This window comes from Penicillium concentricum, assembly GCF_028827145.1.
Source record: "Penicillium concentricum strain IBT 3081 chromosome Unknown utg000002l_segment0_segment0, whole genome shotgun sequence".
In the NCBI taxonomy this organism is placed as follows: Eukaryota; Fungi; Ascomycota; class Eurotiomycetes; order Eurotiales; family Aspergillaceae; genus Penicillium; species Penicillium concentricum.
The window spans coordinates 10528417-10550169 of NW_026622755.1; the positions used below are offsets into that span (position 1 = coordinate 10528417).

The following is a 21753-nucleotide window of genomic DNA, read 5'->3' on the forward strand; positions in this document are numbered from 1 at the left end:
GCTTCTTCCCGCAGTTGCTACGTGTATTCCATCTTGTTGGAATCAGACTGTCTTCTGGCTTGTTTGTCAGACTGAGAGTTTGTTTGCTTGATTGGCAGGGTATAAAGACCCTGCTCTTTGCTAGAATGAACTACAATGATTCTTCTTCCTCTTCCTCCCCTTCGCTAGTAGCCGCAATACATCTTGTTAACTTACTTAGCAGCATTCGATATACCGAGGGCAAATCTCAGATAAACAAATTATGGATCGAGGTGAGGAGCCCGTGCAACCACAGGGCCAGTGGATAGCTCACAATAAATCAGAAAGTAGGCACGATCGAGTCAGAGAGGACTCAGGTAGTGAAGTGTCTACTCTCCTGGTAGGGCTGCCAGAGCCAATTTATCATTTTGATGAGGCGATGGAGGCAATACTAGCTGCTAATGAAGCGGCTCCTTTGGATGGCTACAATTATGATGACATGATGGCATATTTATAGCCTTAGAGGACAGGTTTTATTTTTGCATAAATGGATAATCCCCATCATATGGTGCTCCCTTTGACAATCTTTGCTTTCTTCTATTAGAATTAGGTCCATCACTTATAAGACCACTTCTTGAACGAACGTATTCTTGCCGTTTGGTGTTCTCCTCTAATATGTCCAATTGACATTACATGGCAACTAACTCAGACGCAATGATTGCATATTCCTAGTTCCACGTAGTATAGTACCTCTATGTCAAAGCAGATGAGTATATAAGGCCATATAGTATTTCAATATAATTTACTCTGCCATTGTTGCTGGGCCATTATATTTAGAAAATCTTTAAAGAATCTCCCCTTTGTTTACCACATTTTGAGTTAAAGGGTGATCTCATGAACCTTTTAAGCCATATCATTTGCTTCTTTCTTTGATATCAAAGATAATAAACAATGCATTCTCGACGAAGCTTTGTTCTAAGTTAAGTCTGCCTCAGTCACAAAGACCCTGTCAAGAGCTCTCTTAGCCATATCCTTTGTTTCTTTCTCTCTCAATCCCAAAGATAACAATGTATTTTCGAATCTCAATGCCATGCAGCCATGCCCTAAATTAACTCTGCCTCGGTCACAAAGAGCGTGTCAAGTATTTAATGGACGATGAGTTCCATTCCAACTCTCGTTCTATCTACACAGCCAACATTCAATCAATCCAACAATCCAACAACTAACACAATTCAACTCTACATATATCATTATTTTCTGTTATTATCTTAGAAAATGCCTCAGTCTAAGTTCTTCCTGGGTATGAGTTCAGAACGCGAACAAAGCTTTTGGGATCGACTTGGTCTCTACTCGGACCTCCCAGCCCGAACTACAGTAATGAACATTATTCGAAAAATTCACGACCGAGAGCAGAATATACATATCAGTGTCGGTGGGCTGCCTAGTCATCTTTTTCAGTCAAGCATCCGTAAAACCAACATGCGTGAGTCGTTCATCGATGAAATACCCAATCTACCAGCATCTATTCGAGGCCTTGCTCATGATGAGCTTTATGAAGCTCTAGTAGATATTTGTCAGTTCTACCGACACCATGATCCCACCAATTGGGGACTCGCTCCACCGAACAACCCTGGTTGGCAGCCACCGGCAGTGACGGGGGAGTCCGGAGGAGGAGGGGGCCAGCAAGGCCTAAGGTGGCAGCAGCTGCTCCTGCGCCTGCACCTGCGCCTGCACCTGCTCCTGCTCCTACACCTGCTCCTGCTCCCGCTCCCGTTCCCGCTCCTGCTGGCGCTCGTACTCGTGCTCGTACTCGTGCTCAGTCTCAGGCTCAGGCTCAGGCTCCCGTCCCTGCTCCTGCTCCTGCTCCTGCTCATACTCCTGCTCCTGCTCCCGCACGAGCACCCAAACGAGGCTTTTTGGATGACATACACGACGATGGTGAAGCTACCCTTCCAGCTCGAAAGAGGGTGGCACGTGGGGATATGCCAGAGTATCCAGGCGTACCAGATGCAGCGACATTAGGCCTCCAGGCGGAAGATGATATGCTCCTACCGTATGAATCGCAGGTAGATTTTGATATGGGAGGTGTATCTGATGAGGGAGAAGAACTTCCGAACGCACCAGATCCAGTGGCATGGCGCCTCCAGGTGGAAGAGGAATGGCGCCTACGGGAGGCACAGGCAGATCCCGATATGGGAGATACATTTTATGAGGAAGAACTTCCGGACGTACCAACGCCGTGGCGCCCCGAGGCGGTAGATGCTACGCTCCTACCGCAACAGCGGGTGGATTTTGATATAGGAGATGTATTTGATGAGGAAGAAGAACTTCCGGACGTATCAGGTGCAGCCACACAAGGACTTCCAGGCGTATCATATGCAGAGACATTGCGCCTCCAGGCGGAAGATGCTATGCTCCTACTGCAAGTACCGCAGGTAGATTCTAATCTGGATATATCTGATGACGAAGAAGAACTCTAGACCCAGAGCTTTAGATATATAAGACAACGCATGAGGGGAGAGATAGGGAAGACTCAGGTTTTCCTAACAAGGTCCGCTGTTTGATTTGTTTTCTGACCTAGCAAAATTATTGGTTTCTGCATATTGATAGCCTTTTAGAACTAAAAATCTGATTTTTACTTCTTATATTCCCATAAGTCACTATTAAATACTAGAACTTCCTTAGTTTAGCTAGGTAGTAAAAAGGCCAGATGATGATTTCAGTAATCTCTCCAGAAATCAATAATACTAACCTATAAGCAGTAATTACAAAATAAATAGTTATAACTAGCTCCGGCTGCTAGTGCCTCATCTGACAATTTGACATCCTAGGCACGGAACACTCCATATTCGAACCCTTTTAGTCTCATTTCCGTCCTTGGCGGCTGTATATATTAACTCACCCTTACATCTGGAAATGAAGAGAGCATGTACTCCGTACTCCCCTCTCGATTAGAAAAACAAGATTATGGACTCAGATTATGTCCGAATTGTCCTCATAAACACCCTACAGGCAGGTGCTATACCCAACTCTGTTGCATTCATCATGAATGACAACCGACGCCATGAAGGTTTTTATACCTGTTCGTCGAGTATGCCCAGGTGGATTATTAGAGTGACACCAATGCGTTAGAGTGTTAGGTCGATTGGACTTGGTCGATAACGATATGAGGGAAACACCTGGGCAATCGACATTGTCATGAAACAATTTTATCACCAAAGGGAATTCTAAACATGTACCTGGTATATACTTCATGTGATGAAATTTCTCGCGCAGTGCGAGTGTCGGCAGAAGACCATCGGAGAAAGACTTCTACGGCTATCACAGTCAAGTCACAGCTCGAATGTACTCAGTTAATAGTCCGGTAAGTATTCTTAGAAGGTCGGGAGTCCACCGAGTGATTTTCTACTCTTGCAATGCCATCATAATATCCGTGGACCCACTCTGGCCGGACTTTAGCATAATCTTTTCTTTACGGTGGCAAACACTGAATCTACAATTGGTGTCTTAACTTGCTTCATCTTTGTGTTCATCGTTTTTCTATTTCCTATTGAGCACGTTATTTGAAAAATATTTCAAATGAGATAGTCTTCAAATCGAAAATACAAACATTTCGCCTTGTTATTGGAAAGACTCTTCTCTTCTGTGATTGGTGACGAATGCCTTCGTTTGCCTGATATTCCAGGCCCAAAACAACCCGGTAGAATTCGGCAGAATCTCGGCTTGGCCAATTTCATCCCTCTTGAGGTCAATTATCAATTCACTCTGCGTTTTTATCTGACCGGCTCATGTTGAGCAAGATAATCTTGACAAAGACTATCAAAGGATATCTCGTCGACTTTATATTGGCCCGTTGATCCATAGGCTCTCGCAGTCACCCAAGTGTAACGTCAGTCCCTGCCTGCCACGTTTGGGCTCGATTAGGCAAGACATACACATTGCTGAGATCCTTCCATATTAGTTCTACACTCACAAAAACAAGTCTATATTTCTATCATGGCTTCACCCACGACCGTTGACAAGTTATTTGTCTGTCCTGGATGTCAGAGAGGTGGCTTCAAAAGCATTGGCGCCGTCAAGGCTCATTTTGAGTCCAAAGGCCACAAACTCGCCTGCGGTCCATGCGATAAATCTTTTGGCAATGTAACAGCGTTGCTTAAGCACTCCCAGACGCATGAAAAACCCCTAAATGGTTCCGAACTCAAGTCTGTCAAGCCAGCAAAACCAGCACCAAAGAGCACAAAGCAACAGAACTTCGAGGATTCTGAACTCTTCTCTGCCAAACCAGCGAAATCAGCCTCAAAGTCTGTGAAATATGACAAGTACCCGGATTTGTCAGAGTCTTTTGTCAAGCCTGCAAAGCCATCCCCAAAGACTACGAAGCATGAAAAGTCGCAGGACAGTTTCGAGCCCTTGTCCGTCAATCCCCCGAAGCCCACTGCAAAGAAAATAAAGCTTGAGAAGTCCCAGGATCTTTCCAAGCCTTTGTCTGTCAACATTGCGAAATCCGCTGCAAAGAAGACAAAGCTTCAGATGTCCCAGGATCTGTTTGAGGCTTTGTCTGCCAAACCTGCAAAATCTGCTCCAAAGAAAACGAAGCTTGAGAAGTCGCCTGATCGCTCCGATATCTTGCCTGCCAAACCTGCGAAACCAGCTCAAAAGCGCACATCAAACCAGGCACCGATACGTGCGCCAGTGAGGGCAGAGACTTATGAAGACCTATGGAGCAAGACCTCTGAACCTGGACCCCCGATTTCCTCATCGCCTGCCACCCAAAATGCAAATTACCATGTTGTCCTCGAGCCGCTCGAACAAAATTTGATCTTTCGCTACTTGTCGGCACGATGTCACTCGGACACTCGTCTGGTCACAAGAGGCTTCATCTTTCGGGCTGGCTTGGCAGATGTCAGCAGACGCCCGTCGAAGAGGCCTCCTCCAAAGACAGGGCATTTTCGCCAAGTTCCTCGCTCTTCAGATGGCTTGCCGAAAAGGAGAGCAATCGTGCTTGACTGTGAGATGGTGCAAGTCGAGGCAGGGCGTCGGGAGCTTGCATTTTTGAGCGCAATTGACTTTTTGACTGGCAAAGTCCTCATCGACAACTATGTGCAGCCGAAAACGAAAGTCGTGAATTGGGATTCTCGGTTCAGTGGGGTGACTCCTGGTGCCATGAACAAGGCTGTCAAGAAAGGAACAGCGCTGAATGGCTGGGAAGGAGCGCGCTTGAAATTATGGGAGTTCATGGATAGCGAGACTGTCCTCGTTGGCCATTCTCTCAACAATGATCTTGACGTCTTGGGTATCATTCACTGGAACATTGTCGACTCCTCTATCATTACCAGCGAAGCGGTATTTTACACTGTTCACGCCGGTGAACCACTCAACCGCACATGGAGTCTGAAAACTCTTACCAATGAATTGGTCAATTATGATATCCAAGTCGGGAAACAGGGCCACAGTGCGCTGGAGGATGCACATGCAACACGGGATATTGTGGTCTGGTGTTTGAGATACCCGGAGCACCTGAAGGTATGGGCGGATAATGCCCGGGACCAAGAGGAGGTGCGCGTGTACGAGAGGGAGTTGAAGAGGACGACAGAGGAAGAGGCAAAAGAGCAAAAGAGAAAACATGATATGGAGATAAAGATCCAGATGTTGTCTCGTGGCGTTGCTGGTTTGGATGTTCAGGCCATTGACCTGTCTGATGATGAAGCTAATGACCCTGATTATTCTTTTGTCGACCATGATGGTGATGGTGTTGAACACGAACGGGTAACTATTGAAGCTGCCGCAGCTTCATTCTTTTAATAATCCCATGTCTATACATGTAATATCTCTATACGGATAATTATCTGTTAATTATGATGTTATATGACAATTCAATCATGTGTTCAGCCGTGTGATCATTGAGCTATTCGCTGTTGCTTGCCTTGTGTTAATTTTTCGACGTGCCCTCGCCATGCAATATGATGAATTCTGTCCACAAAATCGAGGCCGCCAAATTCAAAAAGCTCATGGCCTTCACAAAACACAACCTCACAACCTGGTGGCACTGTTGTACACCGTGACCACTATCTTCATCGACACAGTTCGCGTCTCCCCAGCAATACTAAGAGAGGTCTGCCATATTATCGAGTGACTCAGCCTAGTATTGAAAGTGACAAAACTAGGCTGGATGCTAGCCAAAATACCAAGACGCCTCCCATCACTCATCAAACCATCGTGTCTAAGAATAAGCCGAAGCAACCTCCCAATATCGACCGGTGTATCACTTGGCCCAGCAAAAGTTACAATAGGATCCTGGCGCTGCTCAAACGCTTTCTCCAGACCCAAATGCTGAACAAAGACATGTTCATCCTTAGGAGTCCTATAAAGACTCTCCTTGCTCGGTTTAACAACAATCTCAATATTCGAAAGAATACTTACCTTCATCGCAAAACATCGACCCGTTGCACAACATCCCAAATAGTACTACTACTCCCCTCCCGCTGCGGTATAACCCTGATAATAAGCGAAATCAGCGATGAATTATCAAGTTGAATAGTAATCGGCACACTCATCACAGGCTTGTAACTAAATCCAGGAACAGAAGCTAACCCAAGAATCTTCTGCGTCTTCTGCGTCAACGATAGATCCACATCGCGCATCGACGGAAGCAATCGCTGGCTGCGCACCAGGCTCACGATACTGCACCGCTGCAACGCAAATCGGATCCCGCCCGCGTCTACCGTCGGATAGCCCAGCATGATGGGCGCTGTCGCACGTTCGATTTGCCATGAGCCATTGCGCATATACTGCAGCTGCGCCTGGAGGTAGTACTCGATGCAGACCTTGGCTCCGGTCCATTCGGTGGAAAACGTTCCCGGTAACGGGTGTTGTGCGATGCAGTTTGCCTCTAGTGGGATGAAGCTCTCTGCTTGGGCGTGTTCGCGCACTGCTGACATCGAAGCCGCTTCAGGGATATCGATTGAGAAGGGGATGTTGATCCAGTCGGTTGGGGTGCTGGGTGAGGGTATGTGTATGGGTCCACGTAACAAGGTTTGGGATGGCAGGTTGAAAAGCTTCCAGTCGCCGTAGTATGTGGTTTTCGATGGGTAGCCCTCTGTTATTAAGCGGGCTTTTGTGAGTCCGATCATTGTAACAGAGATCTTGGCATCTGGGGTCGCGATGTGCGAGTGTCGGTTCACGCTGCCGATTATGGTGTCCCCTGCGGCACATGTCCATATCGGAGGTGCTGCAATGGATATATTGAGGCTGGGGCCTCCAGTTGTCTGGATGGGATGCATGGCTTCATAGTAGTTGAAGATGGCCACCCAGGGAAGTTCTTTGAAATAAAATTAGTTAAGCCACGAGTTTCTTACATAACTCAGGGATCAGGGGGTTTAAGATGTTAGCCAAATAAGGCTGTTAGTGGTCATAATAAAGAATTGCAAAGTGTGAAGATATCCCTACAGGGATAGTCCTAGTCCTATGGAGCAGTGAAGGCAAGCGGGAATAGTGAGGGGAAATTCCCATCCACATCCCAGTCTGGAATACTACATAGTAGCCGGGAAGTAAATGTTCTTGTAAAATGAAGAGTACATATCTTACCGTTCGGTTTTTGCTAGCCCAGAGACTCATATACCACTCACATACACTTTCCATTTTACACTAGCCCCCATCTGGCAGGGCAAAAGAGACGACAACCTTAGACTTTGTCAAAAGTTTAGGAACTAAGAAGGGAGGCATCAAAGTAGGATATTAAACATAACGTCCCCTAACATCATCCTAAGTCAACTAGATCGGATTATCGAAGTCCTACGTCTTCATAAAAAATAGAGCGACCGACTGTAAGTGTTTACTTCAAGCAAATACCAAGAATCAAAAGCAATAAACCCGGGTATCAAATTCGCACTCGAGAGCAGTGCATACATACAACCTCCTCTCACATACAAGTTTCATACATACAAGTACAGTTCCAAGGTCAAAAATCCCCACCAGCTCACTGGACAAGACAAGATCGAAAGTCTCAAGTCGAGCAGGGGGATCCTCAATCAAACCCAGATAGTCTGCAAGACACAATAACAAAAAGGGTACACGTGGAAATAATTTCAAGGTCACTGTGCGCCCGTCCAGACGCCGTGTAAAAATAAAAGCCAACCCCAGACGCCGTACGCATCAACGATGCAAAATTTGTATAGTCATAGCCACCAGGGACGGAGGTAATATCAGCATGTGAAGGATAAAAGTAAAGTAAAGTTAGGTCGTTCCACGTATTCCCGGTGTACGCCTATGTACCGAGAGGGGAGGGTATCATGCAGTGTGAGATAATATTTCAAGGCAAGGGAAGGGGGTGATGCAGCTTTCGTGAAGCTGGCGGTGAGATGTATCATTGATTGGCCTGCTTCTTTCTGGCAGGCTCTGGTTGGGGGATTATTATGATTTCCGTGCTTTGCAAAGCCATGACCGCCACCATTTGCAGACTCCAAGAACGGCGGTGCGGCCGTCATCCTTGCGCTCGGTGCCGTCCGGGTTACCCAGGACCATGGAGAAAATCCAGAAAAATGCGGCTGTCCATGCAAAGAGGAGGATCACAATGCTGAGTAATGGGGATAGGACGAGGACGGAGAATGAAGCAATCACAGCATAGACCTCGCTCGGCTCAGATAAGACTGACTGTTGGTCTGAATCTGGCTCTGAGCGGATCCATTGAGTCGATTGGGTCGAGGATGATCGGTCTTCCACTGATGGTGGCTGCAAGCAAACGAGCCGTTCATGAATGTGGAGGACAGGAGAAAGGAGATCGCAAAGTTGTGATGCGAATGTCGTTGCGCGGAGGTATGGGGAAAATGAGCAGAGACGGAAAGGTGACACTAAGAGGGCGAAAAGGAAGGCGAAGATGGTATATAGAGAAGCGCCGAATGAGTAGAATGGGACGATTGTAAGACGGAACTGCCAATTTTGATTAATATATATGAAACATTGGACCACTATGTTGCGCACTTACCAGCATCAGGAGAGCATCCTGGCCCTCATTGGTGACTATTTCGTCATCTGGAATGGCTCGTTTTCGGACACGGATTATGCTGGGGTTGGAATGTTCCCCCGGCATTAATGAGGGCCGATTTGCCCAGCTGCTCTGAGCCCGCTCTTCCTTTGTCGAGCCGGCCGGAGCGGAGTCGATCTCTCGAGGGTCTGAACCGGGCCAGGAAGATCCTCCCAGTGTCTGATTATGGTATACCCGTTGTGCCCGTGAGCCGGAGTTGCGCGGACTGACGTCGCAGCTCGGTATAGGAGACGAGGGTCGGGATCCACCTATGGGATGACCCAATACAGAGGATTGTTCTTGGGATCGACGGGTAGCCGGTGGAGGGGTGATGATCGAGCGAGGATGTGTCGTTCCAAGAGGTCCTTGATCCTGATAGTAGGCGGGACTATATGACATCTCCGGTGACCGCATGGCCGGCAAGGAAATAAAAGCGGGAGGTAAAGACGAAGCAAAAGTCGTACAAGTTAGACGCACAGCGGGCGACTATTGCATGTAGAATTCACCACATGCTTTCCGTGATCGTAATATTTCTGGCATAGGGGGCTCTCGGTAGACAAGTCGGAGATGGAAGGGGGCGGGCAGAGAGAGCGGAAGAGAGACTTATAAGAGACCACGGAGAGCCGCAGCTAGAAAGAGCGGAAAAGGCAGGAAAGCCCAGAAAAGGCCGTGCAAGACAGCGGAGGAGCATTTCCTGCTGTTTGCAATCCCTCTCGCCAAGACGCCCAGATGCCGAGCCCTTGGCATTGAGTCGAGCCTTGTATGGGGTACAAGAATCATTTGTGGGCATCCTGCCGATCCTGTTATCTCAGATCCCGATTATGGCCATCTAGAACGTACTTGATAACAGGGTAGGGCCGTGTTGGACAAGATGTAAAGTCGTCCTACCATGAAACAAAGATACTAAGTGGCCTAGGGGGTCAAAGGTGCAGATGAATTACGAGATTTTACCACCCGCCAAGACGCCAAGCAGCCATCGGGGATGATAAGTAAACGATTGCTGACCTTTGATTGGTCGATTGTGATGAGATGATCCGCGTTGAGACGAAGCCTGGAGTCTTGGCGGTAACAGCTGTACGCACGTGATGACATGTATTACTCCTATTGCCCAATCTCTATAATCTTGAAATCTTCTAGCCTTGGAAAGTTACATGGATAAGCCGTATGACATCTGAATTCTGTGATTTGGCACTCATATAACCCCCACAGGACTTCACAGGGCTACTATATACATAGGTGCCTACGCCCAAATCAGGGGCAGACTCCCCCCCCATGGGCCAAGGGTCAGGCGCCCAGACGCCGAGAGGTTGGCGCGTGTTGGCATTCGAGTTTGGAGAAATTATTTTCAGTCTGTTCAATAAATCTTACCTAACTTTAGTCAATAGTCTACCCCAGGTGCATAGGATTAGCCAAAATAAATACCTCTCTTGATCCTCTTGCCAGATATCCAACCCTGAAAGTCTTGGAAGTATTGGCTTTCTGGCCCTTTTATTCCACTGTCCTGTTGAGATGAATCCGATTATCTTGGCGAATCAACGCCTCCGACATCCGCTTTCCCAATTTCTTTTCCTCGACGAGAGCTCAGCTCTTGGCTTGTAGGATTTTTCTATCTGAATTCCTGGGCATTGAATACAATCCCGTATTCTCTGCTTGGCTGAGCGGTCAGAAGCGCCTGATTGCGCGTTCTGTGCTCGGCAACGGCACCGTTGCCGAGCTCCCTGTCTAGTCCGCTGTTTTTCCTTTATTTACGGCTACACGCTGTCCATAACTCCCTTGGCTGTCAGCATTTGCTCAATCAACACCAAGAGTCATGTGCTTTTTCTCAAATTCAGCCCGCGATCAACCAGTCAACAGATACAACTGCTACTAGCCAAGAACGCAATGGCATGGCATGACAATGACAGGTGGCGGGTGTAGATCAATCATTCCCCCAAACTTGGCTGTTCTAAACCAGCCACCCAACATGTAGCCGGCCTGCTCATGCGCCGGCTATGGATTACCCTCAAAAATGATCGACGGTTCCATATCTCACAAGTCTCACAGCTATGCGATCGACAAAATTATCTACCTGTCATCTTGGGCCGACATGTCTGCAATTACTCGCATATTTCCCTGGAAGATGACCAGTACAACTTTATACACAAAGGGCCCTCCCCTTTCACTACCCGCAAAGCTGAGGTGTCTCCAACCAGCAATCCATCCGGGCAGCTCTTCTTCCCGGCTCTTCACGCACGAGCCACCAACCGCGCCCTACGACACGTATATCAGACTTCCCTTCCCGAGGTTGTCCCGCATCCATATGGGGTACTTTTCACTAATACTTCCAGCACATTATTGCAAGCTTATTGAACCACACGACGAATATCCGCCGACGCTATCGAATCGCATTATGAATTTGAAGACGTGAAATACAGATGCTTGGAAACAACCGAGGCTGCTTCTGAGATTCCGAATGTCGGTTCTGATCTTCGCGAATCTTGACATTTCGTACCAGTCGGGAGAGCTTGCGTATGCTTATGCGCTCGATCCTCGATCCTCGTATTTATAAACTCCGGCATGATGCTCGTAGTTCTGATAATAGCTTATGTAGGGCTATTTGCTACACATAGTTATGCTTTCTGGGCCCCTCCCGTCATCACTTGGTTCCTTCACTTACCTTATACATCTCAACCAAACTGGTAATAGTCCGATCTGGTGGAGTATATTCCTAGATCGTAGCGCATATAGAATTCCGATCGATTTCCATTCTCAATTTGACAAGAAGCGGAGTTGGAAGTTTGGCTCTCAATGGATCCTCATTGTCAAAACTCTGAGCGCTTTTGGTGTCCACTGGTACTTTTTCTCCTAGTAACTTGTAATTGTATCTATACCCACGCTTGATTGGATCTAGTATTCTATACCATTTTCTTGATATACTGCCTCAAATCAAGTTTTCCACTACAAATATCCAAGTCACATGGGATCACGTGTCCATTGGGAAGGTTAGCTTTGGGCAGCAAAGTTGCGAGAAAACAAGATTTGGGCATTTGGATACTTTGGCTTTGTCCAGTGTAATCCTCTGCAAAGACGGTGTGTGTACGGAGTATAGCCGTAAAAAAAAAAGAAATTCAACCACTAAGTTGGAAAATTGGGTCCCTTGCAATATATATAATGATGAACTGATGCTTCAAATGCAAGCAGCGATCCAAAAAGCAAAACTTATACTTGGGAAGTAGATCACTCAAATAGTTCTCAAAAAATAATCCCTCACTATCAACATATCCCACCGAAATCCAAGTTCCCCAATTTGTGGCTGATGGGGCTTGCAGCCACAAGTCAAGATGTGATGGGCTAGATTTGGAAGCTCAGCCCACATCAATAACTGCTTGGTATTATTGGTCTAGTACCTGAAAGGGACCCGCGTTAAAAGGCTTGAGCCCGCCTGGGGTAACCATGCAACCATAAGACCATGAGACCTGATCGCCTAAAACCACCTAATGTCAAATGATAAGCATCGTCTACTACATATGACCAGACTTATATTCCTCGTGTCTCCAACACATAACAGCACAGACATGTTACCCAACAGAAAGTACCTCACACAAGAAAGCATCTGTGCCCTCCCCACGTCCTTGAACCACGCAGCTACACCGAGCCCGATTTGAAATGGCGCACTCTCAGGCCAATCTCCCCACGATCCCTATCTTATCAGTGATCGGGGAGAATAGAAAAATGGACGCATCTATTTTGACTTTTGGTTGTCGAGGTCACACAAATCGAACATCTGTCCCCCAACTGGACCGGTCTTCAATCCCTGCGCTTTGCACTATCAAGTCTTGGCAAGACACTTGAAACTTTTATGTTTTCTTTTTTTGTTGGCTTTGAGATGCCTTGCTTTTTTTTTTCCTTCCTCATATTATGATCGCTACCCCGGGGTGTTGAGGGCGTATTATATCCACGAAGCAAATGGAGGGTCTACTCGTGGACGAAGTTACCGTTGACCGTGCAGTTAAGCCACCTCTAAGAACTTAATTTGACCTGAAATACGGAGTAAGACAGATGGCGTTACCTGACTCTTCTTTCAGTCAACTTGGTAGCGCCAGTGATTCCTGCAATGTGAAGTCTAGCCTTGTTTCCTGGCCCACAACCCCCTGCCTCGATTCTAACTCAGGAATCATGTCGCACGGTCATACCCACGTCGGAGCATGGCGTCTGCAAAATCCCGTCGCAGGGGTGTCAGTTACTATTTATTTATGGTCTCAGGATCATGGTCTCCACAGTGGACACAATGATGGGACCGCAGTGCAGTGTGGCATGCGCGCGGCTGATCTGTCTCTAGTCGGGGCATTGCCGTAATTCCCGGGGAGCTGTTTTGACATGCTTCCGAGATTTGCAGTTGCATCGAAGATATTTTTTTTTTTTTTTTTTTTTTTGAAATGTATCCTGTACTGACTAATTAAGGGTGAGAATCTTCTATGCAGGGAAAGAAAAAGAAGAAGAAGAAGGGTACGTAGGTAAATATGTCAATGTCAATTAGAGTGACCTAGAGGTTTTTTTTTTTTTGACTCGGTCGGCAAGTTAAAATAACAACGGCTGTGCAACCCAGATCTCTAAGGAGCAGGTATATAAGACAGTTGGGAAGCCCCCGTTTCACGGCAGAGACAAAACGGCTCGGCTAGCAAACCCTGGAAAATGAGGCCCACGCACAAGTGGAGTTGGGAGAAAATCTAAGGTACACATGTTCTATGACATGTCCATGTATATTCTATACTTAGTATATGTACTTTGTACGGAGTACAGAATAGGAGACGGTATGTAAATACTCCGTTAGCCCTGGAGAAATTCCCGTCAAAAAGGTCAAGTTGTCACATCCGGGAGTCTCCACTGGAAATGTCAAGATCATCGCATCCACAGGCACCAGCCACAAGCACAGAGCCTGTGGCTGAAAATAAATAAAAAGACGCTAAGCCGCTTAAAGGAACAATAATGACGGAAGGGGCGAATATGCAAGTCAAGGTACCCTGCATGGTACTTGTGACAAAATTCATGGACTTTTAAGAAGGGGGTTTGGAATTGTATATACCGGAGAAAAATGATTTAAAAAAAAGGAGGGACACGGGGTCACTCGACAGCTGCACCCTGCACAATTCCGGGTTTGGTCTGTGCCCATAACTAATGTAGCTTATATGTACCGAATACGGATAGGTCGAATAATGCAAAGAGAAGAAAATTATTTTCTCGGAGGTGGTCTCCGCTATACGGAGGATTAAGTACGGTACTAAAGTGCTGGGCAAAAGGGGGGGAACAGGGATCTGAGGGAAAGCCAATGCGGCTGCACGGCCCTGTGGGCTACACGGAGCACAGTCGCACTAACGCACCTTAGAGGCAACCACGGGGGTAGTCCCCACTCGGCGTCTTTTACCGGAGGTTCGTGTGTTGGGAATTGGGCATTGACTTTGTATTAATTGCTATACTTGTGTAGAAATATATAAAGTAATAATAATTATACCTTTTATATGCTTAATTCTTTCATAGCCGGGTAAGGATAGTGTCTAAATAAAAGTATGAAAAAAAAAAAACAAATTTGAAAAAAAAAAAAAGAAAAAAAGGACAAAACGGAAAATAAAAAAATAAAAAACGAGCATAACCGCCTCCAGATCTTTTCTCCACAACGCTAAGCCGTTCCTGACCGTCAGCTTGGATTAGATAATCAGGCGTGACGGCCGGGAGCTACGCAACCACTAGCGTCTCTTGGCGAATTTCACCTTTCCTGCCAGCCCCTCGACTCTTCTCTCTCTCTTCCCCCTTAGGCTTTTCGGATCATCTTCAATTCTGGCTTCCCCTTTCCCCACAGTATCGCCTTGTATCTTCGCCTTCGTCAACATCTTATTTTTTTTTTCCATACCTTCGCGCGTCTAGCTCTAGCTGTGACCTCCCCCGAGATTGTGTCACTGCCATCTCGCGCCACTCATTTATCTTCGGGAAAAGCGTGATCTACTCGATTTTGGAAAAACTGCCACCCTTCACTGCTGGATAGTGTCGCGTGAGGAACCTTTACTTCTTTCGCGACCCGTCCTTCGTTTTTTTCTTCCCCCTTCACTTTGCGTCGATCGGAAATTGCGCCTCAGGATCGGCGTGGAAGATCACAAGAGTACACTCGATCGGTGTCTAATAGTGGTGTAAACTTGGATTGCATCACCCTATCGCAAACTCACTTCGAGAGTTCGGTCGGGACACGGTTCAACTCAAACCATATTCGCGATTCTCGGGAAACATGTCTCATACTCAACCATCACCCACCGCGGGTGTAGCTCCTCACCATGCGGCAGCGCATCTCGCAGCACATGCGCAGGCGCAGGCACAGGCCAATGGTCATATGTCCGCAATTCCTGTGCAAGGTCAAAAGGGAGTCCCTTCTCTCACAACCGCACAGAAGATAGCCACACTCAATGAACAAGTATGGCTTCAAATAGGTAAAGATTCCCGGTAGATTGAAAAAAAAGGCGAAAGCTGACAGTCTCGTTTATAGGAAGCTTGACCGAATTGATGGGCGACCTAGAGGGTGCGATGAATGCCTATGAGCAGGCCCTGCGTCACAACCAGTGGTCTATCTCAGCCATGAATGCCATTTCATGCATTCTCCGGACAAAAGAGCAGTTCCCAAAAGCGATTGAGTACTTGCAGAATATTTTGAAGTTGGATCCGAGCAATGGAGAGACTTGGGGCAGCTTGGGCCATTGCCACCTCATGATGGATAACTTGCAAGAGGCATACACCTCTTACCAGCAAGCCCTTTATCACTTGCGCGACCCTAAGGTAAGCCGTTCTCCCCCTCACATCTTCTCCGAAATATTAGTCGCTGATTCTAATCCCCATTACTAGGAACCCAAGCTGTGGTATGGAATCGGTATCTTGTATGATCGCTATGGTTCTCTGGATCATGCGGAAGAGGCTTTCTCGCAGGTGATGCGTATGGCGCCCGATTTCGAGAAGGCCAATGAGATCTACTTCCGCCTGGGAATCATATACAAGCAGCAGCAGAAGTTCAACCAGAGTTTGGAGGTATGTGAAATCTCTTGGTATGAGTCTTGAGCCGTGACTAATCCATCACAGTGCTTCAAATACATCGTCAGCGACCCCCACGCCCTCTGACCGAAGAAGACATCTGGTTCCAGATTGGCCATGTTCACGAGCAACAGAAAGACGTAAGCCATGCTTCCTGCCACCCTTGATTCTTACCTTGTACTCATGAAATCCTTAGTTTGAGTCTGCTCAATCTGCCTACCAGCGTGTCCTTGAGCGGGATCCAAACCACGCCAAAGTTCTCCAGCAACTTGGATGGCTCTACCATCAGCAGAGTAATGCTTTCCAGAGCCAGGAGAAGGCCATCCAGTTTCTGGAGAAGTCTGTTAATGCTGGTAAGTACACTTTGAATCCCCCATTTGAATTGTATACATTGAAACTAATCAATTCTTCCAGATAACAATGACGCTCAAAGTTGGTATCTCCTCGGTCGTTGCTACATGTCCATGGCGAAATACCCCAAGGCGTATGAAGCCTACCAGCAAGCGGTCTATCGCGATGGGCGCAACCCTACCTTCTGGTGCTCGATTGGTGTTCTCTACTACCAGATCAACCAATACCGCGATGCTCTCGATGCCTACTCTCGTGCGATCCGCCTGAACCCTTACATCTCGGAGGTTTGGTATGACCTGGGCACTTTGTACGAATCGTGCAACAACCAGATCGCCGATGCCCTGGATGCATACGGACGCGCCGCGGACCTTGATCCGAGCAACGTCCACATCAAGGCTCGTCTGCAGCTGCTTCAAAGTCAGTTGTCTGCTGGCACGGCTGGACAACAGCCGCCCACTGCCCCCGCGCCTCAGCCGCAGGATGTTCATCCTCAGGCTTATCAGGCACCTGGCGTTGGTGCACCTCCAGCTCCTCAATGGGGTGCCCCAGCCCCCATCGGTCCGCCTCCACAGGCTCCTGCTCCCCCAAGGCAGATCCCTGACTGGAACCGTGGTATCAACGAGCTTCAGTCTCAGAGCCAAGGTCCCCCATCGAACGGTCTTGACCAGCGCGATGCTCGGATCCCCGGTGCTCCCGCTCAAAGTCCTCGACAGGAGCCTGGTCGGGCCTTCCCAGATCCCCGTGGCGCGCCTCGCTCGCCAAAGATGGGTGATCCCAATGCTTACCCGCCTCCTCACACCCTACCTCAGCTTGGAAATGCTCCTGGTCCAGGCCACGAACGCGCCCCCAGTGGCGGAAATGCCTTTGGTGCGCGAGGTGCCATGCCGACTGGTCTACCCGCCGCTCCTGCTGGCCCCCCTGGACCTCCCGGCCCCAACGGCGGTGCTCCTCCTTACCAGAATCGTCCTTTCAGTCCTGCTCCTGAAATTCGCCCTATTCGCGATGAGCGTCCCTCTTCGCCTGGCTCAGGATACCCTCTCCAACAGTTCCACCCCGGTCCTACTCTCCCCCCACAAGTCCCAGGCGGTAACTCCATCGCTTCTGGTGCCCCGGCCCCTTCTTCGGCTGCTACTGCTGCTGAGGCTGCCGCCCGTGATCGCGAAGATCGCCCCCCATCTGCAATGAAGCGCGGCCGCGAATGGGAGGCTGATGCCGGTCCAGTCAAGAAGCATGAAAATCAAGAGAGCCGTGCTCGTCTGGATGACCAGAACAGCCGCCGCCCGAGTCCACCCGCTCGTTTGCCTTCTCCTGGTGAGATGCAACGACGAAGCTCCTCCGAGGCCCGCCGCGAGGACGCCCGTCGTGCCAATGAGAACTACCACCCCTCGGAGGCTGCCCACCACCCTCCTACTCTGCCTTCGATCCAAGATATGCCTCCCCGCCCTTCTGCTGGCCCCAGTCTTCCTCCGATGGCTGAAGGCTCTGTCCCCCCATCCAACGCTCCCCCTCTGGACCTCCTTCCGCCAACACCCCGGTCAAGGAGGAAGCTCCTCGCCCCCGAGGCTCCCCCTGCCCACGAGCCCCCCGCGCGCAAGATGGAGGTCGATGAAGACTACGATGACGAAGTTGAGGAAGAGAAGAAGGCTGCTGCTGGTTCCAAGGGCAGCCCCAATGGTAGCGCTGCTGGCAACCCCACTAATGGTGCCGGAAATGCCCGTGCCACTACTCCATCTAAGGTCGAGCCCACAGCATAAAAAGTGTTCACTCTTCCGACCAGACTAGTGTGGTCTGGTCAAACCTAGCAACCCCCCAAATCTCTCGCTTCCTTGCTCCTCCCTGTCCTTCCTCTTTCAGTGTGTGATGTACGGTATGAATGTGCGAGTTACGATGACTACCTGGTTTCAAGCGCGTGCGCTGAATACTCGTGATGTCTGTTCGTTCTCTTCTTTTTTATGATTTCTTAGTCTCTTTTCACTGTGAATCTTTTTTTTATGATGCATTAGGCATCCTTGAAGCAAATCATTTGTTTGATACTCTGGAATTTGGTAGAGTAAATTTTATAACGTCTCCTTTTTTTATATTACTCTTGTATTACCGTCCTAAATATTACGTATTTTGGCCTACATTTCATTCCAGCCCACAATGTGGATGTCCTAAAAACCATATTGCTGGCCGTTTGCCTTGGCAGCAGGAAGACCCATAAAAGTCTCCCAGGGGCCGGAAAATCTGGACGGCACGTGACAAGACCAGGGCTGGATTAGATAATTTGGGTTATTGTGGGTTGCCTCAGGCTCATACCCGCCAAGAGTCTCGCTTAGGTTAGCCCACACACCAAGCGTGCAAAATCAACTTCGACATTTCCAGATCGTCCTCCCACCACCTCGACGACTAACGATAACAGGGTCAAGATGTGAGTCTATCCCGATTGAAGATTCATATACAATCGCCATTGAATACAATTGCTGACCTGCTTTCGCTATTCAGGAGTCACCGGAAGTTCGAAGCGCCTCGTCACGGTTCGTGATCACCTTTTTCCTCGATATCGAAATTTCGAAATACCGAAATACGACCTCTGTGTGTGTGCAGTATACTGATTATATCTCCAGGCTCCCTTGCCTACCTCCCGCGCAAGCGCGCTGCCCGTCACCGTGGTAAGGTCAAGAGGTCAGTACATTCTGAATGAGTTCGTGATTTGTGGATTTGTGTGCTGAGACTTTTTTTGCGACAGCTTCCCCAAGGATGACGCCAAGAAGCCCGTCCACCTTACTGCCTCCATGGGCTACAAGGCTGGTATGACCACTGTCGTCCGTGACCTTGACCGTCCCGGTGCCAAGATGCACAAGAAGGAGATTGTCGAGGCCGTCACCGTCATCGAGACCCCTCCTGTACGTTTTTCCCGTTGTGTGCGAAAGTGGAGGAAAAAGCGATCGGGCTCTAACATGATTTTTTTTCTTCTTTCCAGCTCGTTGCCGTTGGTGTCGTCGGTTACATCGAGACTCCCCGTGGTCTCCGCTCTCTCACCACCGTCTGGGCTGAGCACCTGAGCGATGAGGTCAAGCGTCGCTTCTACAAGAACTGGTACAAGTCCAAGAAGAAGGCCTTCACCAAGTACGCCAAGTCCCACGCCGAGAGCTCCGGTGCCTCCATCACCCGCGAGCTTGAGCGCATCCAGAAGTACTGCACTGTCGTCCGTGTGCTCGCCCACACCCAGATCCGCCAGACTCCTATCAAGCAGAAGAAGGCCCACCTTATGGAGATCCAGGTCAACGGTGGCTCCGTCTCCGACAAGGTCGACTTCGCCCGCAACCTCTTCGAGAAGACCATCGATATCGATTCCATCTTCGAGAAGGACGAGATGATTGATGTCATCGCCGTCACCAAGGGTCACGGTTTCTCCGGTGTCACCTCCCGTTGGGGTACCACCAAGCTGCCCCGCAAGACTCACAAGGGTCTGCGTAAGGTCGCCTGTATTGGTGCTTGGCACCCTAACCACGTCCAGTGGACTGTGGCCCGTGCCGGTCAGGACGGATACCACCACCGTACCTCTTGCAACCACAAGATCTTCCGCATTGGAAAGGGTACTGATGAGGGTAACGCCTCCACCGAGTTCGACATCTCCAAGAAGCAGATCACCCCGTATGTTCCTCCCTGATATTTTCCTCCTGTGTTCTAAATCCTAACATTTCTTTAGCATGGGTGGTTTCGTCCACTACGGTGAGGTCAAGAACGACTTCGTCATGGTCAAGGGCTCCGTTCCCGGTGTCAAGAAGCGTGTTATGACTCTGCGCAAGACTCTGTACCCCCAGACTTCCCGCCGAGCCACCGAGAAGGTCGAGCTCAAGTGGATCGATACCTCCTCCAAGTTCGGTCACGGTGCTTTCCAGACCTTCGAGGAGAAGAAGGCCTTCATGGGTACCCTCAAGAAGGACCTTGTGGAGACTGTTTAAGATGTTTAAGCCTATGGTTGGCGGTAGTGCAACGTTTCATATTCAATAAAAAAGCGAATATCCTTCACGATTTGCATGTAGCTGTACATTGTCTATGTAAATTTATAAATATATCCAAGCTGTATGTGGAACATTTTCTACAATTCATATCCATTTCTTAATCATCGAATATATATTTCCCGTAACATGTATTTCCCATCACTCTGATATATATCTGGTTGATGTCTGTAAGGACCCGAAATGTCCAACTAAAATTTTTTCCCTTTTCCTAATTATTCCAATATCTAATTACATTCTCTAAAACACCTTCAATCTCTTTCTTCGTTCAAATATACCATATTCCTATCTCACAACCCAGTGGTGGAACAAAATGCACCAGCCCAAGATCCATTGCGTCATCCCACACTTTTCCCTGCCAGCTTCAGCAAGAAAACGGGCTTTGCCAATCTCCTCCTACACCCTAAGATCAACCTTCCAAATCAAACATTCTCAACCTCAATACCGTTTCCTATACAGTCTATACCAACAAACGAGCCAAAGAACTCGCATCCCAAACACAGAGCACCAAACCCACATCTTCCCCGCAACCTCAAGACCGCAACAAACCAGCTCTTCCTTCCTCACCAAGTACGCCTTCTCAACTACAACACAAATCATGTCTTCCGACGACTCCTACATGGCTTTCTTGAACAAAGCCAACGCAGATTCAAGTGGCAGCCAAGCCCCGCAGCAAGGGGCCGGCACCGTCAAAACCGAGACCGTGCACAGCTCCCTGTCAGTCCCAAAGCCGCTACAGTCCGTCGACGCATACTACATCTCCGACACAGACGAGCCCTTCGAGCCTGTGGCCTTAAAGTGGGATGGTGCTGCCAAGGGATCGTGGCCTAGTGCTGGTATGTCCTGATCCTGTTCCGTTTCCATTTCCTAATTCCTCCTGCCCTCCCTCATGGACTTGCTCCCTTGAAACTCCCAAGACAAATACCCTGGAACCGCCCTGCTAACACCCCTCCCTCACTGCAGACCAGCTCTCCTCCCTGATCTCCCCAGATACCGACCTGTCCCAGTCCATCTCCATTCTATCCCCCTCCTCCTTCGACCCGAACAGCCAGTACTCCGCCGCCCTGGATGCTGTCCGCGCCGCGGCTATCGAGAAAGATTCTGGCGCCGACAAGTCCGCCGTCGAACTGAAGGTCTACCGTGTTGAACAAACTAGTACCAAGATCGAGTATTGGGTTCTGGCACTACATGCGCCTGAGAGCCGTCTTGTTGGTTTGCGCGCTAAGGCTGTTGAGTCTTGAGTTTCTAGGCTGTGTGTATCTATAATGGAGAGGAGAGGGTTGGGGAGTTAGCGTAGGACATAATTTGCGTTCTGCTATTTTATGTGTAGCTGTTTATTCTACCAAATATGATATTGATATTATATGAGAAGGC

The 21753-nt window shown here is 48.6% G+C and overlaps 7 protein-coding genes across 7 annotated transcripts; 5 read left to right on the plus strand and 2 right to left on the minus strand.

The window, feature by feature from the left end:
* Positions 1-1437: 1437 nt before the first annotated feature.
* Positions 1438-2438, plus strand: N7517_007718 (uncharacterized protein; the record flags this gene model as incomplete). Its single annotated transcript, XM_056725448.1, has 2 exons — positions 1438-1441; positions 1600-2438. 2 exons carry the CDS (start codon positions 1438-1440, stop codon positions 2436-2438), a joined length of 843 nt encoding a protein of 280 aa, XP_056581698.1.
* A 1516-nt stretch (positions 2439-3954) lies between these two features.
* N7517_007719 (3'-5' exonuclease) lies at positions 3955-5763 on the plus strand (the record flags this gene model as incomplete). Its single annotated transcript, XM_056725449.1, has 1 exon — positions 3955-5763. One exon carries the CDS (start codon positions 3955-3957, stop codon positions 5761-5763), a length of 1809 nt encoding a protein of 602 aa, XP_056581699.1.
* A 620-nt stretch (positions 5764-6383) lies between these two features.
* N7517_007720 (uncharacterized protein) lies at positions 6384-7241 on the minus strand (the record flags this gene model as incomplete). The annotated part of the gene is made up of 1 exon (XM_056725450.1): positions 6384-7241. One exon carries the CDS (start codon positions 7239-7241, stop codon positions 6384-6386), a length of 858 nt encoding a protein of 285 aa, XP_056581700.1.
* Positions 7242-8370: 1129 nt separating this feature from the next.
* Positions 8371-9394, minus strand: N7517_007721 (uncharacterized protein; the record flags this gene model as incomplete). The annotated part of the gene is made up of 2 exons (XM_056725451.1): positions 8371-8886; positions 8942-9394. 2 exons carry the CDS (start codon positions 9392-9394, stop codon positions 8371-8373), a joined length of 969 nt encoding a protein of 322 aa, XP_056581701.1.
* Positions 9395-15233: 5839 nt separating this feature from the next.
* Positions 15234-18129, plus strand: cyc8 (putative transcriptional corepressor Cyc8; the record flags this gene model as incomplete). The annotated part of the gene is made up of 6 exons (XM_056725452.1): positions 15234-15432; positions 15489-15775; positions 15842-16021; positions 16093-16164; positions 16221-16377; positions 16439-18129. The coding sequence occupies 6 exons, from the start codon at positions 15234-15236 to the stop codon at positions 18127-18129; spliced, it is 2586 nt and encodes an 861-aa protein (XP_056581702.1).
* Positions 18130-18517: 388 nt separating this feature from the next.
* rpL3 (60S ribosomal protein uL3) lies at positions 18518-20322 on the plus strand (the record flags this gene model as incomplete). Its single annotated transcript, XM_056725453.1, has 7 exons — positions 18518-18525; positions 18777-18785; positions 18860-18891; positions 18982-19039; positions 19104-19260; positions 19338-20011; positions 20067-20322. The coding sequence occupies 7 exons, from the start codon at positions 18518-18520 to the stop codon at positions 20320-20322; spliced, it is 1194 nt and encodes a 397-aa protein (XP_056581703.1).
* Positions 20323-20977: 655 nt separating this feature from the next.
* On the plus strand, positions 20978-21620 carry N7517_007724 (uncharacterized protein; the record flags this gene model as incomplete). The annotated part of the gene is made up of 2 exons (XM_056725454.1): positions 20978-21215; positions 21343-21620. 2 exons carry the CDS (start codon positions 20978-20980, stop codon positions 21618-21620), a joined length of 516 nt encoding a protein of 171 aa, XP_056581704.1.
* Positions 21621-21753: the final 133 nt, after the last annotated feature.